General features: G+C 53.8%; 1 protein-coding gene across 1 annotated transcript; it reads left to right on the top strand.

The window, feature by feature from the left end:
- Positions 1-1,131: 1,131 nt before the first annotated feature.
- ESYT1 (extended synaptotagmin 1) lies at positions 1,132-15,447 on the top strand. Its single transcript, XM_032420963.1, has 31 exons — positions 1,132-1,803; positions 3,439-3,480; positions 3,638-3,772; positions 3,898-3,971; positions 4,098-4,170; positions 4,327-4,416; positions 4,589-4,644; positions 5,071-5,194; positions 5,282-5,458; positions 5,585-5,667; positions 5,993-6,041; positions 6,172-6,258; positions 6,345-6,437; positions 6,666-6,737; positions 6,928-7,014; positions 8,419-8,568; positions 8,894-9,049; positions 9,176-9,352; positions 9,516-9,598; positions 9,724-9,772; positions 9,876-9,965; positions 10,057-10,152; positions 10,661-10,732; positions 10,825-10,911; positions 13,156-13,296; positions 13,389-13,531; positions 13,614-13,712; positions 13,795-13,926; positions 14,018-14,123; positions 14,344-14,393; positions 14,585-15,447. The coding sequence occupies exons 1-31, from the start codon at positions 1,414-1,416 to the stop codon at positions 14,622-14,624; spliced, it is 3,303 nt and encodes a 1,100-aa protein (XP_032276854.1). The 5' UTR covers positions 1,132-1,413; the 3' UTR covers positions 14,625-15,447.
- Positions 15,448-17,281: the final 1,834 nt, after the last annotated feature.

The following is a 17,281-nucleotide window of genomic DNA, read 5'->3' as shown; positions in this document are numbered from 1 at the left end:
GCTTAACGTCTGAGCCACCCAGGCGCCCCCAGGGATAGGTTTTAAACAGTGAAACACAGTCTGATGAAATCTGTGCCCTGCAGAGGCAGATAATATTTATCAGCTGCAGATCTAGGCTCTCCCCACCAATCAACCCTACTTCCCCTGCTGCACCAAACAATAACACAAGCCCCACACATACTGCATTAAAAGATAATCATTTTATAACCAACTCTTCCCTCCTGGGCTTCCAGTTTAGTTTCTAAGTCCCTGGACAACACTCCTAAGTGCAGTTAACTAGTAACAGTGGTCAGCAATATACCCTGCACTTCTCCCTTCCTAAACTTACACAGTACAACATGGAATTGCACTAGTTTACGTCTGACTGTATTCCGAACTTTCCTTCCAACTCAGGCAAATAAGAAACAGAATTGTCTCATTACTCTTGATTTCTCATTTTAGTGTCCTAGCAGTTCCACAGGGTCAGGAAATTCTTGGAAAATGTAATCAAATCCGCTGCAGCTGAGGCGTCTCCCCTCCCCCCACCTTTTGGGAGCCAATTTAACTTGTCGTCTATGATAGAAATAACTAAGTCTTGGAGATTTCTTAAAAAAATAAAGCCTCACTTCCTAGTCACGCCGTTCTCTCTCTCTCCCTCTCTTCCCTAAAGGCTGGATAATCTCAACTCTGTAATTCTCGTATTTTCCAGTTTTTTCTAGCGGCTATCGTTGCACTGCACAAAGTACAGGAGGGGACAGGATAGACAGGGTCGGTCATCGAACATTTTCATTCCAAATGGGGTTTTCCTTTTTAAAGGACAGCCAGGGAAACACTGAAGGATAAGTAATGTACCTAGAGTATGAAGACTAGGGAAAACTGACAATCGAACATGTAGGAATCCCAGACAAATCCTCCCAAACCGTCCCAATGGAGTGGAAGTAAATTCTGATCCTCCACAACCCCTCAACTTAGCAACCCCAAGTCCCTGTAAAACAGAGTAATTGGCGGTGCGGCTCCGCATGACGTCATACCGCAGGCACTCCAATCCCACGTGGGGGAGCGCCTGGTCCGCCTCTCTTTAGACGGTACGCCACACCTCCTTCTCTTTCTGACCAATCAAGTGCCGCTCTGTAGCCTCTTTCCTCCTTTTCCCGCCGTCCCAGACCGCCCATCTTGGCACGCCGGTCTAATCAAGGAGGTCCTGCCTCTGCCGAACCTTACCGGCTCCCGGCGGAAGAGGGGCAGGGTTTCTATCTTTTGACTCCACCTTGGTCTGTGCAGCGCCGGCCAACCCGAGCCGTCAGATCGAGGGGGCGTGGCTTAGGGTCCCTTCCCGCAGTGTGCGGTTTACTGTTTGCAGGGGGCCGCTGGGCGCTAGACTAAGCAACCTCCAGCTGGTCTCTGGGTCGGGCGGGTCCTCCCAGAGGCGGCACCATGGAGCGCTCTCCTGGAGACGGCTCCGGTCCCAGCCTCGTGGACCAGCCCTCTGCTCCCTCCGAACCCCCTGACCAGCCCCCCGCTGCTCACACAAAGCCGGACCTGAGTTCTGGGAACCAACCTGCCAGCCCAGGCGCGGCGGGCGAGGCCCTGGCGCTGCTGACTTCGTTCGGGCGGCGGCTGCTGGTGCTGGTGCCGGTGTACCTGGCCGGCGCAGTGGGACTCAGCGTGGGTTTCGTGCTCTTCGGTCTCGCCCTCTACCTGGGCTGGCGCCGGGTCCGCGATGAGAAAGAACGGAGCCTTCGAGTAGCGCGGCAGCTGCTGGACGATGAGGAGCGGCTCACGGCGAAAACACTTTATATGAGCCATCGAGAGCTACCTGCCTGGGTGAGCGAGCACCCTCAGTGCTGCATAGCCCCCCTCCTAGTCCCCCGGTTCTAGGGGTCTCCCTCCTGTCCCTAAAGGCAGCTCCCCACCCTGGGACCACGGGAGGGAGACTCCCCTCTCGCCCCGCTAGCCGCCTGCCTGCTGGGACGCGCCACTCTTGGGACCGAGTAGCCACTCTTCCCCCTCCCCCCTCCTTTCCGCGCGCCCAGATCCCGATCCTTCCACAGAGTCAGGACTTCTTCCTCTGCTCCTGGGCAAGCAGTAAGAACATCTGGGGAGCCGGTCTCAGCCGTGGCCCGCCCTCCTAGCCATGCTGCTTGAGCGTTCCTCGCTTCTGGTGCCGCTCGCGCCTTGCTGCTCCCGGACATCCCCGTTGCGGCTCAGGCGGTTCCCTCGTCTCTCCAGTCTTCCTTGAGACTTTTTTTTTTTTTTTTTGCCTATATAAGGTCATAAGGTTCTCCCTTTTCCCGCTCTTATCCCCGGGGACCCGCCGGGACCCAGGCCCAGGAGCACTGCCCAGGAGAGCCGCCGCCCCCGCCCGACCCCCCCGCCCTCGCCTTCCAGCCCCAGGCAGTTGGGCCGCAGCGCAGCAGAGGCGGCTGCGGGACGCAGGGCGGGGGTGCGGGGGGCAGGGTAGTGCGGCTGCTGCAGTGCCCGCTGCCCACACTCCACGGCCCTGGTCGGCCCCACCCTTTTCCGGACTGCGCGCCGCGCCTGCTGGGTCCGGGCACCCGGGCCCTAGGTCTGCGCGCCCTCGCCTCCTGCCTTCTCTCCGGCCCTGCTGGGGCAGCGCCCGTTACCCGGCCCCTCCCCGCCTCCGCTTTCCTGCCCTTCCCAGCAGAGGCGCCAGTCTGGGGGGAGAATGGCCGAGGAGAGGAACCAAAGTTGACACTAGGCAGATAGGGCCGTGCTGCGCAGGCCCGGGACTGGAGAGGGGGAAAGGGGGAGACCTCGTCCCAGGGGACGTGCAGCCCAGGCAGCAACTGTCTTTGTTCCTCCTGCTCCGCATCATGGAAAGCAGTCTCCTTCCTGAAGCGGCTGTCCCTCTTCCTCCCCAACACAAAGCACAGGTGTCCTTCTTTCCCATAAAAGGAGTCACACTGATGAAGAAGAAGAAGAAAAACAACACGGCTAGGGCCTAAATAGCTCTTCTGGCCCCTCCCTAACTCTAGGAGCTGCTTCCCTCTTCACCTTCTTGGTGTAGAAGCAGCTCCAGTCCGAGGTGAGGTGGGAAGGCTGCAAAAAGGGACCAAGACTTCTCCAATCCCAGGATTTCCTCCTTAAACTCTGATTTGTTAGGACCTCCCCCTCCAGAAAGAATGTGCCCTTCTCCTCCCTCCCCCGCTGCTCCAGCAGCTGTCATCATTTCACATCCCCCAGCTGTCCACAAAGCAACTTTGCGTGGCCGACAGCCTGTCAGGGCCCCCCATCAGACCGCGGCACCCCCAAACCCTGTGGAGGAGTGAATGCTCTGGACATCCCAGCACCCACCACCACCACCACCACCGAACCCTGGGTGTGAGGAGGTCCTGTCACAGCTTCTCCTTTCCTCTGTGGGCGTGCCACCCAGCATCTTAGTAGGAAACCCCAGGTGGAGGCTGTGCTCATCTCTCTCTCCCCCTTCCTCGCCTCCAGGTCAGCTTTCCAGATGTGGAAAAGGCTGAGTGGCTAAATAAGGTGAGCGCTGATTGTCTGTTTTTCATGAGCGGGGAATGGGATTCGTTTCTCTAGCCAGACCCTGCCACGCTTCAGGTCTAGCCCCAGTGCCCTCTGTAGGCACTTGTCTTTAGGGGGATGATTAGGCTCTCCTATGACAGGTTCCCTCTCCTTCCAGATTGTGGCCCAGGTGTGGCCCTTTCTGGGGCAGTACATGGAGAAGCTTCTGGCTGAAACTGTGGCCCCGGCTGTTCGAGGCTCTAACACCCATCTGCAGACATTTACATTTACACGAGTGGAACTGGGTGAAAAGGTATGTACGTAGGAAGGAAAGTAACGGGAGGAAGGAGACAGGGCAGGGAAGGTGGGTGGCCCAGAAGGGGCTGAGATACTCCCCCCTTTCCCTTTTCTCTCTCTTAAGAATTTCTCTCTCCACAGCCATTTCGTATCGTAGGCGTCAAGGTTCACCCTGGTCGGAGCAAAGAACAGATCCTGTTGGATTTGAACATCAGGTAATACCGCTCATTCTTCCAGCCTCCCATTCAACAGGATCCTGGTCACTCTGACCGCTTCATCCCCTCTCCCCCCAGTTCAGCCCAGTACCAACTCTCTTTGTTCTCTTTCTTATCAACCACCAGTTATGTAGGTGATGTGCAAATTGATGTGGAAGTGAAGAAATATTTCTGCAAAGCAGGAGTCAAAGGCATGCAGGTGGGGCAGATGTCAGGGGCCCCCATAATAGGGAGCCTTTGCCCTAAATTTCATCAGATGTGGGGAAGTGGGATCTTGGAAAAATCAAGGCTGGGGAAGTTTGGGGCGGAAAGGCGGCGTTTTGTGGAGAAATGCTATGTTCTTCTCTTGCCCCAGCTACATGGTGTCTTACGGGTGATTCTCGAGCCACTCATGGGGGACCTTCCTATCGTGGGGGCTGTGTCGATGTTCTTCATCCGACGTCCGGTAAGGGAGAACATTGAGGGGAATGGGGAAGCAGGGAAAACAGGATTGGGAGGGAGAGGGTGGCCAGCTCTGGAGCTTGGGGGAGGAAGGGCTGAGGGGTCTGGCAACTGTTGGATGGGTGTGACCATGCCACCATGTCCTCTGTCCTGATCCCACTGCTCTTTCCTTCCAGACCCTAGATATCAACTGGACGGGGATGACCAACCTCCTGGATATCCCAGGACTCAGGTGTCAAGGATTTATTGAGCATCTCAATGTTCCAGCGCTGGGCTGCAGGTTTTTGGGATACAAAACAGGAAACGATGCAGCCACTACCCTCCAGGAGCCTTGATCATCCTCGCTGGAGAGATGACAAATACCCCTGAGAAGTTCCATACTGTGATTTTCCTCCTGTGGGGGAGCACGCGTTTGGGTAGAGAGCGAAGAGGGCTGCAGGCTGCTCCGTGGGGTGAACAGAAAACGAAGAGCTGGGACGGCAGGGAAGGTTCAGAGCAGTAGGTGGGGGATCCGGGGAGAAGAGTAGCAAAAAAGGATCCTCAAGAAAGGATGTTCCTCTAGCTTTAGGTCTCTCTTGGTTGTGGGAAGCAGAGCTGGGGTTGGGGGGATATTGGAAGTTGGGGCCACACTCACCTCCTTTTCTACTCCCCCGTTCAGCTCCCTCTCTGACACCATGATCATGGACTCCATTGCCACCTTCCTGGTGTTGCCCAACCGATTATTGGTGCCCCTTGTGCCTGACCTTCATGATGTGGCCCAGTTGCGTTCCCCTCTTCCCAGGGTATGGCCTCTCCTCCATCCAATAAGTCCTCCTCTCAGGAACCTCTTTTGGGTCCTTAGTTTCGCATGATCTGATTCCTCTGCACAGGGCATTATTCGGATTCACCTGCTGGCTGCCCGAGGCCTGGGCTCCAAGGACAAATACGTGAAGGGCCTGATTGAGGGCAAGTCAGACCCCTATGCACTTGTGCGAGTGGGCACCCAGGCATTCTGCAGTCGAGTCATTGATGAGGACCTCAACCCCCAGTGGGGAGAGACTTACGAGGTGGGAGAGCTGAGGAGTGGGACTGTCAAATGGGGGAGGCCCTGGGGACCAGCCGTGAGAGAAGATGCTGACTGGATGATCCTCATAATGTAGCCCATGAGACCCTTGTCCCTGTGTGTCCTTCAGGTGATGGTGCATGAGGTCCCAGGGCAGGAGATCGAGGTGGAGGTGTTTGACAAGGATCCAGACAAAGATGACTTTCTGGGCAGGTGAGACTCTGCCTGTGTTAGGATTCTAAAGCCTCAGTGCTACCAGGGTCACAGAGGTAATTAGGGTCCTTTTCCAGACCCGAGAATTGTGTATCATTTTCCTTCCCGCCCTCCCCACCCCTCGCCTCCACCATGCGTGCCCGTGTACACACACACACACGCACGCACACGCGCACACACACGCGCACACACACAAAGTATCTGCTGAGTATAAGAAGGGAGTCTGAGATTGGCCACTTATTTCTAGGTGGGTGAGTGGAGGACCCATGACACGCTCCTAGTTACAAGTCTCCCCTTTTTCCCTACTCACTGCCCCCCCCTCCAGGATGAAGCTGGACGTGGGGAAGGTGTTGCAGGCTGCGGTACTGGATGACGTAAGTTAGAGAAGAGGAAGAGGGAGCGGGGCTCACCCACTGGGCTGACGTCTTGCTACATCGGTGGGGAAGAGGTTGTGTGAGTATCTGATCTCTGTTATACCTCACTTTCTTCTGCCTCTCCCGCCAGTGGTTTCCTCTGCAAGGTGGGCAAGGCCAAGTTCACTTAAAGCTCGAATGGCTGTCACTTTTACCAAATGCAGAAAAACTGGAGCAGGTAACCAACGTGGGAAATAGGAAGCTGGAAATATCGAGGACTAGAGGGCAAGGGTCTGACTACTCCCACCGCCGCCTTCCCTCCAGGTTCTGCAGTGGAATCGAGGAATCTCCTCCCGCCCAGAGCCCCCATCAGCCGCCATCTTAGTTGTCTATCTGGATCGGGCCCAGGATCTTCCTGTGAGTGTGGCTTCTGAGGGCGGCTGAACAGGAAGCTCTGGATGCAGCATTCCCATACCCGCTCTTGCCCCTCCCCCACTCGGCTTCAGAAGCAGCGGCATGTAACACAAGGGTTCCAAGGAGGGGATCAGAGCCACCTCAGGGAAAAGATTCTGAGAGCCCACCTTCCTTCACTGAGACAAAGCCAAAAACACCCAAGATGGTGACTTCTGAATTCTACCCCCACAGCTGAAGAAGGGGAACAAGGAACCCAACCCCATGGTACAACTCTCAATTCAGGATATGACCCAGGAGAGCAAGGTGAGGGCTAGGACAGCACTGTGGGAGATTGTGTGTGTGTGTGCGCGTGCGCACGCACGCACATCTGGGTGGGAGGACTGTTCTTCGGATGAAGTCTCCCCTTTGGGCTGCCTGTAAAGGCAAAGATTTTCTGGAAAAACAGGAATGGTACTGCAGTATGCACCCTTGATCCCACCCTGTGCACCTCCAGGCTGTCTACTGCACCAACGGCCCGGTGTGGGAGGAGGCTTTCCGGTTCTTCCTACAAGATCCTCGAAGCCAGGAGCTCGATGTGCAGGTGAGATAATCACCTCCTGAGCCCCTCCTGAATACCCTCTTCTGCCTTCCCAGGTCTGTACCACGTCCCTCTCTCTTCCCTTTGATCATATTCCAGTCCATCTACCTAGACTCTCCATCTCCTTCATGCTCCCCACTCTTCCCAACGGTCTCTCTAGAATCGTTATTTTTTTTTAGTATTTTTTTATTTTGGAGAGCGCATGTGCGAATGGGCTGGAGGACAGAGGGAGAGAGAGAATCTCAAGCAGACTCCCCCGTGAGTGCAGAGCCTGATGCGGGGCTCAATCCCAGGACCCTGAGATCATGATATGAGCCAAAACCAAGAGTCAGTCAACCAGCTGAGCCACCCAGGCACCCCTCTAGAATCATTCTTTATAGGGGCACTTGGCTGGCTCAGTTAGAAGAGCATGCAACTCTTGATCTTGGGGATATGAATTCAAGCCCTATGCTGGGTAGAGATATTGCTTAACAAACTTCTTTTTTAAATATTTTATTTATTTGAGAGCGCATGAGTGGAGGGGAGGGGCAGAGGGAGAGGGAGAAGCAGACTCCCCACTGAGCAGGGAGCCTGACATGGGACTCGATCCCAGGACCTGGAGATCATGACCTGAGCCAAAGGCAGACGCTTAACTGACTGAGCCACCCAGGTACCCCTAAACTTTTAGAATCATTTTTTTAAATTAATTAATTTATTTTTGAGAGAAAGTACGCGTGCACAAGCAGAGGGGATGGGCAGAGGGAGAAGCAGACTCCCTGCTGAGCGGGGGGCCTGATGCAAGACTCCATCCCAGGACTCTGGGATCATGACCTGAGCCAAAGGCAGATGCTTAACTGACTGAGCCACCCAGGCGCCCCAGAGTAATTTTTTTTTTTTTAAGATTTTATTTATTTGTCAGAGGAGAGACCACACAAGCAGGGGGGAGCGGCAGGCAGAGGGAGAAGCAGGCTCCCCATTGAGCAGGGAGCCCGATGTGGGACTCGATCCCAGGATCCTGGAATCATGACCTGAGCCAAAGGCAGATGCTTAATCGACTGAGCCACCCGGGCGTCCCTAGAATCATTCTTCATACCTGAGAGTTGTATACTTAAAATGAGTGATTTTGGGCACCTGGATGGCTCAGTCGTTAAGTGTCTGCCTTCGGCTCAGGTCATGATCCCAGGGTCCTGGGATCGAGCCCCGGATCGGGCTCCCTGCTCAGTCAGAGGCCTGCTTCTCCCTCTCCCACTCCCCCTGCTTGTGTTCCCTCTCTCGCTGTCTCTCTCTCTGTCAAATAAATAAAATCTTTAAAAATAAATAAAAAATAAAAGGAGTGATTTTATGGTCAATGATGCTTCATTGAAATGATTATGTCTCTGTCTTCCTACTTCACCACATCCCCTCTTCCTCCTCTTCCTGTGCCTCTAGGTGAAGGATGACTCCAGGGCTCTGACGTTAGGGGCACTGACCCTGCCGCTGGCTCGCCTGCTGACTGCCCCTGAACTCACCTTGGACCAGTGGTTCCAGCTCAGCAGCTCTGGCCCAAACTCCAGGCTCTACATGAAACTGGTTATGAGGGTACGGAGACAGAGGAAGCGCTGAGGGTGGTGAGGGGCCTTGTAGATTCCTTGGTACTAAGAGTAAAGAAGAGGAATCCTCTAAGACCTAACGAGCTAGTGTATGTGGAAGCACCTAGCAGGCACACAAAAAAATGTTTGTTGACCAAACTGGGGAAAAAATGGTGTATGAGTAGCATGAGTGTGGAAGGAACCCTCTAGAGATGAGCCCAGCCAAGGCAGGGACCCGTTTTCCGAGCCTCTGCTCTGCCCCCAACCCCCACATCCCTTGCCTGCTGATGGCTCGCTGCGCTTCTTCGATTGGACAAGTACACCACCCTCCCCAGATCTTGTACTTGGATTCATCAGAAGTGCACTTTGCCACTGTGCCTGGAACTCCTGGGGCTTGGGACCTGGACAGCGAGAGCCCCCAGACAGGCAGCAGCGTGGATGTCCCACCTCGACCTTCTCACACTACTCCTGATAGTCACTTTGGGACAGAGGTGAGTCTAGATCTGGAAAGGACTAGCTAGGGTCTGTTGCCTAGGTGTGCAAAGCCTGGTTCAGGGCTGGTTTTGACATGTTTCTCTCTGACTGCCATCTGGTGCCTCAATCTGTCCCTTTTGCAGAATGTGCTTCGGATCCATGTATTAGAGGCCCAGGACCTGATTGCCAAAGACCGTTTCTTGGGGGGACTGGTGAAGGGCAAGTCAGATCCCTATGTCAAACTAAAGCTGGCAGGACGAAGCTTCCGGAGCCGTGTTGTTCGGGAAGATCTCAATCCCCGCTGGAATGAGGTTTTTGAGGTCAGAACTGAGCAGCCAGGACTCCTCCGAGTCCCTTCTTCTTCCCTCTAGCTCTCAGAGTGGTCCGAAAGCCGTCTGGGGTTCGGGTGGTTGAGGGCAAGGTTCCCAGTCATTTGAAGAAGAAAAAGACACAACCCGTCTTTGCACTGTTTTCTCCCACTAGGTGATTGTCACATCAATTCCAGGCCAAGAGCTAGACATTGAGGTTTTTGACAAGGACCTGGACAAGGATGACTTTCTGGGCAGGTGAGAGGGTGAGGGTCCGGAGGGGAAAGCAGGCGAGGCCTCCGCAGGCCACGGGAGTCTGGCTCTGGGGAGATGGAGGCTGGGCTCTGACCACTGGCCTCTTGTTCTCTTTTTCTCCTCCACAGGTGCAAAGTGAGTCTCACCGCGGTCCTCAACACCGGCTTCCTCGATGAGGTGAGCAAGGCCTTCGTGACCCCTCCTGACCGTGACCCACGTCTCAGTCCCCTAGCCCCTCGGTCCCCACGCCCCGAAGTCTTAAGCCCGCCTGCGTCCGCAGTGGCTGACCCTGGAGGACGTGCCATCTGGCCGCCTGCACTTGCGTCTGGAGCGTCTGACACCCCGGCCCACGGCCGCCGAGTTAGAGGAGGTAGGGAGGGGGCTCCGGCTGGGTGACGGCGGGTGACGGCGGGCGCGGCGTGTCCGGCTCGGCTCCGCAAGGCCGCCGTGTCCTCCTGCAGGTGCTGCAGGTGAACAGTCTGATCCAGACGCAGAAGAGCGCCGAGCTGGCGGCGGCCCTGCTGTCCGTGTATCTGGAGCGGGCAGACGAGCTGCCGGTGAGAGCCGCTCCCCGCGCCCCGTAGCCCCGGCCCTTCCTCCGCCTCCCTCGGGTTTGGACGCTCCTGGGCCATCTGGAGTAGTAAATTCCAAATTCCTCTTTCCCAGGGTGGTGCTGGGGTGGGAAGAATGGTCTCTTCAAGGTCAGGAGGGTGGTGGCTGTCAAGTGACCACGGGGACCTGCTCGCTGGCCGGGGATGTGATCTGTGAGGGGAGCGGGAGATCGGCCTCACCGTGTAAGGCCTCACCGTGTAAGACCGTATTTAATATTCAATGCAATAGGGGCGCCTGGGTGGCTCAGTCGGTTAAGCGGCTGCCTTCGGCTCAGGTCATGATCCCAGGGTCCTGGGATCGAGCCCCACATCGGGCTCCCTGCTCAGCGGGGAGCCTGCTTCTCCCTCTCCCTCTGCCTGCCTCTCTGCCTACTTGTGCTCTTTCTCTCTCTGTCAAATAAATAAATAAAATCTTTAAAAAAAAAAAAAATTCAACACGATACTCTCTCTCTAGCTCCGAAAAGGGACCAAGCCTCCCAGCCCTTACGCTACTCTCACCGTCGGAGATACTTCTCATAAGACGAAGGTATTAGGAAATGGCGCAGGGCTATCTGGGAGGGATGAGAGCCGCAGAGGAGAGCGTTCCAAGCACTGACCATAACCCCTCATCTCCACCAGATGATTGCCCAAACTTCGGCCCCTGTCTGGGACGAGAGTGCCTCCTTTCTCATCAGGAAACCGAACACTGAGAGCCTGGAGCTGCAGGTACCATAAATTGATTCTATGAACATTTTGCCACCACGGGCTAGGCACTGAACCACGCACCGGGCATTCAGAGAGAAGATTTAGTTCTTATCTTGACAAGTGCCACGGTGAAAGGCACTGAGGGGAAACGGCGGAGACAGGAGCGCAGCCCCAGACGACCCCCGAGCTTAAGGGTAAACAGGCTCCAACCAAGAAGAGAAGGAAAAGTCTCAGGCAGAGAAGGGAATGAGGAAAAAGAAGGCAAACTAGATCCAAGAGGCAGAGAGGAGCAGGAGGAAAAGGGCTCCTGACTCTTATGCTAAGAATGTGGATTTATCCTAAAGGCATAGGGAAACATTTGAAGGAGTGAGGGGTGACATACCCAGATTTGCCCTTTACAAAGATCCTGCTGACAGCAGGGCGAAGGGTGGACTGAAGGAAGATGGTGCTGGAGGCAGGGAGGTCAGCTATCAGGCTCTGAAACAAGACATGGCGAAGGCCGATGGTATTTATTTTATTTTATTTTATTTATTTAAAGATTTTATTTTTTTCTTAAAAAAATTTTTTTTTAAGATTTTATTTATTTGAGAGAGAGAATGAGATAGAGCATGAGAGGGGGGAGGGTCAGAGGGAGAAGCAGACTCCCTGCTGAGCAAGGAGCCTGATGCGGGACTCGATCCCAGGACTCCAGGATCATGACCTGAGCCGAAGGCAGTTGCCCAACCAACTGAGCCACCCAGGTGCCCTAAAGATTTTATTTATTTGACAGAAAGAGAGAGAGAGAGAGAGAGCAGGAACACAAGCAAGGGGAGTGGGAGAGGGAGAAGCAAGCTTCCCACCGAGCAGGGAGCCCAATGCGGGGCTCAATTCCAGGACCCCGGGACCATGACCTGAGCCGAAGGCTGACGCTTAACGACTGAGCCACCCAGGCATCCAGCCGATGGTATTTAGTGGTGGTTATTTTGACGTGGGGGAGAAAGAAGGAACAGCCTAGAAGTGGACTCCTGGGTTTTTCGCCTGGGGTAGCGGGACAGAGAAGGGTGCCATTGCTAACACAGGGAAGGGACAAAGCAGGAGTTTTTTTGTTTTTTTGTTTTTAAGATTTTATTTATTTGAGAGAGAGAGAGAGAGAGAGGGGGCCCAAGAGGGGGTAGGGTCGGAGGGAGAAGCAGACTCCCTGCTGAGCAGGGAGCCCGACGTGGGACTCGATCCCAGGACTCCGGGATCATGACCTGAGCTGAAGGCAGTCGCAAAGCAGGAGTTTTTGAATTTGAGATCTCTGAGACCATCCAAGGGGAGACAGCCATCCAGAAGGTATGGTGTTCTTGCCTCTCCTTCTTGTTTGAGCACCATGGGCAAGCCCCCGTAGCACCGTAGTCCCGGGTGTGAACAAGCAGCCTGAGGGCCTGGAGAGTGAGAAGACCCAGGAGGGACGGTTGAACAGTGACGCAGTGACGGAGCAGACGGAGGAAGAGGGCCAGAGGGCCTGAGGTGTCACCGGGGCAGGGGGGCATTTGCCAGGACAGAAGGGGGTCTGAAAAGATAGGAAGTGGCCAAATGTTTCGGAGAAACAAAATGAGATGACTATGACTTTGAAACTGAGGTAACTGGTATTTGGAGCAACTTCAGTGGCACAAATGGAGTAGAAACTGGATTTCACAGGGTTGAAGGGTGAACAAAAGTAAAGAGGTATGGGAGCCGGGAGAGGGGGCTGGAGGTAATATAGGGATGCTTTTCCTCTTCTGGAGTGTAAGGAGTCAAAGACCTTCTGAAATTGGTAAAATAATTAGAGAATTACGTCAACAGAAACCAAGAGACCTTAGAATAACGTAACTGTTCCCAGCACTGGCAGAGATGTCCGTGAGCTCCGTTCCTGCCCTTGCACAGCCGGGAATGAGGAGATACTAAAGCTGGCAAATCAGGAGACATACAGGCGTATTAGCTAGAATGATGCTAGAACTCAGAAGACAGGAAGGGTTTGCAGGTCCTTCCATCTGGAGTGTGGAAATGAGGGGTGGATGGGCAGGAACCATGCAATTCCATGTTTGCTGTTCTTTTTCTCCACCCTGGGCAGCTATGACAGCCCTCGGGTGTAATCTGTGACAGCTTAGGAAGTAGAGCACAGTCCAGTCTGGTTAGGAAAGGAAGCGGGGCCAGCAGCATGGCTGCCCTGGGGCCGTCACAAAGGGGAGTCTCTCTCCAAAACCACCCAAGCGTTTGGACCTAGAACACCAGGGTTAAATCATTTGCCTCTTGATTCCACAGGTGCGGGGTGAGGGGATGGGCACATTGGGCTCGCTCTCGCTGCCCCTCTCGGAGCTACTCGCGGCTGACCAGCTCTGCCTGGACCGCTGGTTCACACTTAACAGTGGTCAAGGGCAGGTGCTCCTGAGGGCACAGCTTGGGGTGAGTGCCAGGATGTGACGGGCCGAGGGGGGACGGAGACCAGGGGCCGTGTTCTCGCAGCCAGGGGCTGCTCACCGCTCTCGCCTGCCCAGATCCTGGTGTCGCAGCACTCGGGAGTGGAAGCCCACAGCCGCAGCTCCTCCTCTCTGAGCGAAGACCCGGAGCTCTGGGGGGGCCTCCCGCACAGCGCCCCCTCAGCGCCAGAGCTGCGGCAGCGCCTGCCACACGGTGACAGGTGAGGGGCCGGGAATGTGCAGGATGAGCTGCGGGCTCCCTGGGCACTGCCCTCTCCCAGCCCTGTCTCCGTCTCCCCACAGCGCCCTGGAGGCCCCCGCCGGGCCGCTGGGCCAGGTGAGACTGACCGTCTGGTACTACGGTGAAGAACGGAAGCTGGTCAGCATTGTTCACAGCTGCCGGTGAGACCCCGTCCGCCCTCCCGGCCCGGCTCCTGGCCGCCCTCCCCTGGGGCTGCCTTCTCACCTTCACCTTCCTGTGCAGGGCCCTTCGACAGAATGGACGGGACCCCCCTGACCCCTATGTGTCACTGTTGCTACTGCCAGACAAGAACCGCGGCACCAAGAGGAAGACCTCACAGAAGAAGAGGACCCTGAACCCTGAATTCAATGAACGGTCAGTCAGTAGGCATTCAGGTGGAGCTGGGCAGCTCGGGAGGGAACCCCAGCCTCTAATACCCAGCTCCCCCCGCGCCCCTCTCCCCCAGATTTGAGTGGGAACTGCTCCTGGATGAGGCCCTGAAGCGAAAGCTGGATGTCTCTGTGAAGTCTAATTCCTCCTTCATGTCAAGGGAGCGTGAGCTGCTGGGGAAGGTAAGAGGGCGAGGATGAGCAAGGCGAAGGTAAGGCTTGGAAGCTGCTGGGAGCAAGGCTGTCATCCCTCAGGGACTTAGGGAGGAAGCACCGCAGGTGACACTCCTATACATGTGACCCGATCCCCTCGGCACTGGTCTGGAGCAGGAGTGTGTGACAATGGGATGTGGTCTTTGGAGACCCCAAAGTAACATCTGGCCCGCACCATCCTCCAATGCAGGTGCAGCTGGACCTTGCTGAGACAGAGCTTTCCCAGGGAGCGGCCCAATGGTGAGCATCTGGTGGGCTGGGGCTGGGCCTGGAGAGTTAAGCAGGAGAAATCCCAATCATGGGAAGGGAGGAAAGAACGCATGCTGAGGGGAGAACCAGCGACTGCAGTACAAGAGCCCCTGGGTCATGCTTCATTTCTAAGAGGACGCAAGTCCCCTTTCTACCTGAGCCTTCTCTGCTTCTTCCCACAGGTATGACCTCGTGGATGACAAGGACAAGGGCAGCTCCTAGGAGCCAAAGATTCCCAGCCACCGTCTCCTTGCCTTGCCCCTCGCTGCATCACCACCTCAGTGTGATGAGCCTAAAGCTCGGGCCCGAGGGCAGTCTGTGCCCCTCAGCCCTCTCACCTCCCGGCCGTGCTGGGGCTCTGCCTGACCAAAGAGGAGGACCACGTGTCGCCCTTTACTGCATGGCCTTTATCCTTCTGGGCTCCTGGGGCAGAGAGCCAAGCTGGCTGTTCCCCGCTCCGCCTGCAGGCTCCTCCTTTCACCCCAACTCCTCAGGGCCCTCTGTGCCTGTGCCGGCCGCTGGCAGCGCCAGCAGTGGCCTTCGCTCATGCCAAATACAGCTTCTGGAAAGACCTCTTCTCCTTAATCGGATGGCCGCCTTCTTCCCTACCATGCACAGTCAGGGAGGGCAAAGCCATGGGTGGGAAGGTGGACAGGCTAACCACTCAAGCCAAGGGACTACTGCGTGTCGTCAGCGTACGGTAACCCGGGTCCCCGTGTCCAGTTCTGCACCCCCCCCTTTCTCCTCAAGTCTGTCCCGAAAATTACACCTGCTGTGATGACTAGGGCCAGTCTTTTCATTCACTCTGGGAACGAGAACGCTCAGCCACTACTTGAAGACTTAGAATCTCTATCAGTCTTGGGGCCTCTGGCTGGTGCCTTGCGGCGGGCCTTGGAGGACTGGAGCCAGCCGGGCCGGTATTTGGTTCAGGTGTCTAAGCTGTTAACTCACTGACTAGAACTGAATCTCTTGGTTTTGCACCAACTCTGCCAATCCTCTGTATCTTATATTAAACATTATACTCAAACCAGCTGTGGCTCTTTTTCTTAAGGACAGGGAATCCAGCCTACTGTCACTATTTGCAGGTGACATATTACATAGAGGAAATCCTAAAGACTCCACCAAAAAACCGTTAGAACGAAAAATTCAGTAAAGTTGTAGGATACAAAATCAACATACAAAAATCTGTCGCATTTCTAAACACCAACAGCTATTAGGTAAAACAATCCCACTTACAGTTGCTTCAAAGAGAATAAAATACCTAGAAATAAATTTAACCAAGGAGGTGAAAGACCCGTACACTGAAAAGTTTGCGACATTAAGGAAAGGAATTGAAGACACAAATAAATGAAACGACATTCCATGCTCAGGGACGCAAGTATTGTTAAAATGGCCATACTATCCAAAACAAGCTAGAGAGTCAATGCGATCCCTATCAAGAGTCCAATGGCATCTTCCACAGAAATAATCCTAAAATGTGTATGGAACCACAAAAGTCCCCAAACAGCCAGAGCAATCTTAAGAACAAAGCTAGAGGCATCACACTATGTGATAAAGCTACAGTAATCAAAACGGTATGGTGTTGGCATAAAAACACACAGATGAACAGAACAGAGAGCCCAGAAACAAACCCACACCATACAGGTTTCCCCTGCTATCTGAAAGTACAGCGTTCCTGTGAAACCTTTTGTACACCAAAATGACTGATATAAAGTGAAAAATCAATTACCGTTAATTTAGACGGAGAAATTTTTGAGAATTCCCAGACCCCACAAATAATCTCTTTTAGGCGTCTCAGACACATCTTGCTAACGGACATACAAAATAAATTCAAATAAGGCACAGATACTCCTAGTCCAAAGCTCTGGCATTCGGATGCTGCATGTATGCCTAGGAAGAAACTTGGGGGGCCACTCTCCCAGTGTGGGGTGCTCACTGCCTCCATGATGGCTCACTGGCAAAACAAAAGCTGAATGACATTTTTGCTTTTTAACCTTCTTCGTAAAAGCAAAAATTCCCTTCGGATTTCTTTTGGTTAGTGAAAACAAGTCTTAATGTAGGTCTTTCTTAAAAGCAAAGTGGCCTAACATGAACTTTCACAAAGCAGGGGTTATCTGCGTAAGGCTAACTACTTTATGACAAAGGAGCCAAGTATTCTAGAGAATGGGGAAAGGACAGTCTCTTTAATAAATGGCACTGGGAAAACTAGACAGCCACATGCAAAAACAATGAGACTGGACCACTATCTTACACCCTACACAAAAATTAACTAAAAATGGGTTAAACACTTGAATGTAAGACCAGAAACCACAAAACTAGAAAAAATATGCGATAAGCTCTTTGACATAGGTCTTGGCAATGACATTTTTTAATGTGATACCCAAAAGCAAAGGCAACAAAAGCAAAAATAATCACCTACATCAAACTAAAAAGTTCCCGCACCGCATACGAAACCAACAAAATGAAAAGGCAAACTACCGAATGGGAGAAAATATTTGCAAATCTGATAGGGCATTAATATTTGAAATATATAAAGAACTCACACAACACAGTAGCAAAAAAAAAAAAAAATCCAATTAAAAAATGGGCAGATCTGAATAGACATTTTTCCAAAGACGTACATATGGCCAACAGGTACCTGAAAAGATAGTCACCATCACAAATCATCAGGGAAATGCAAATTTAAACCACAATCAGACGTCACCTCACACCTGTTAGAATGGCTATCATCACAAAGACAAGAAATAACAAGTGTGGGTGAGAAAAGGAACCCTCGTACACTGCCGGTGGGATATAAACTGGTGCAAGCACTAGGGAAAATAGCATGGAGGGCCCTCAAAAAAAAATTAAAAATAGAACTGCCATGTGATCCAACAATT

The sequence above is a fragment of the Phoca vitulina genome, unplaced genomic scaffold (genome assembly GCF_004348235.1).
Source record: "Phoca vitulina isolate PV1807 unplaced genomic scaffold, GSC_HSeal_1.0 scaffold23, whole genome shotgun sequence".
Classification (NCBI taxonomy): Eukaryota; Metazoa; Chordata; class Mammalia; order Carnivora; family Phocidae; genus Phoca; species Phoca vitulina.
The sequence above is the reverse complement of the archived record's forward strand: the minus strand, read 5'-3'. Positions and strand labels throughout refer to the sequence as shown.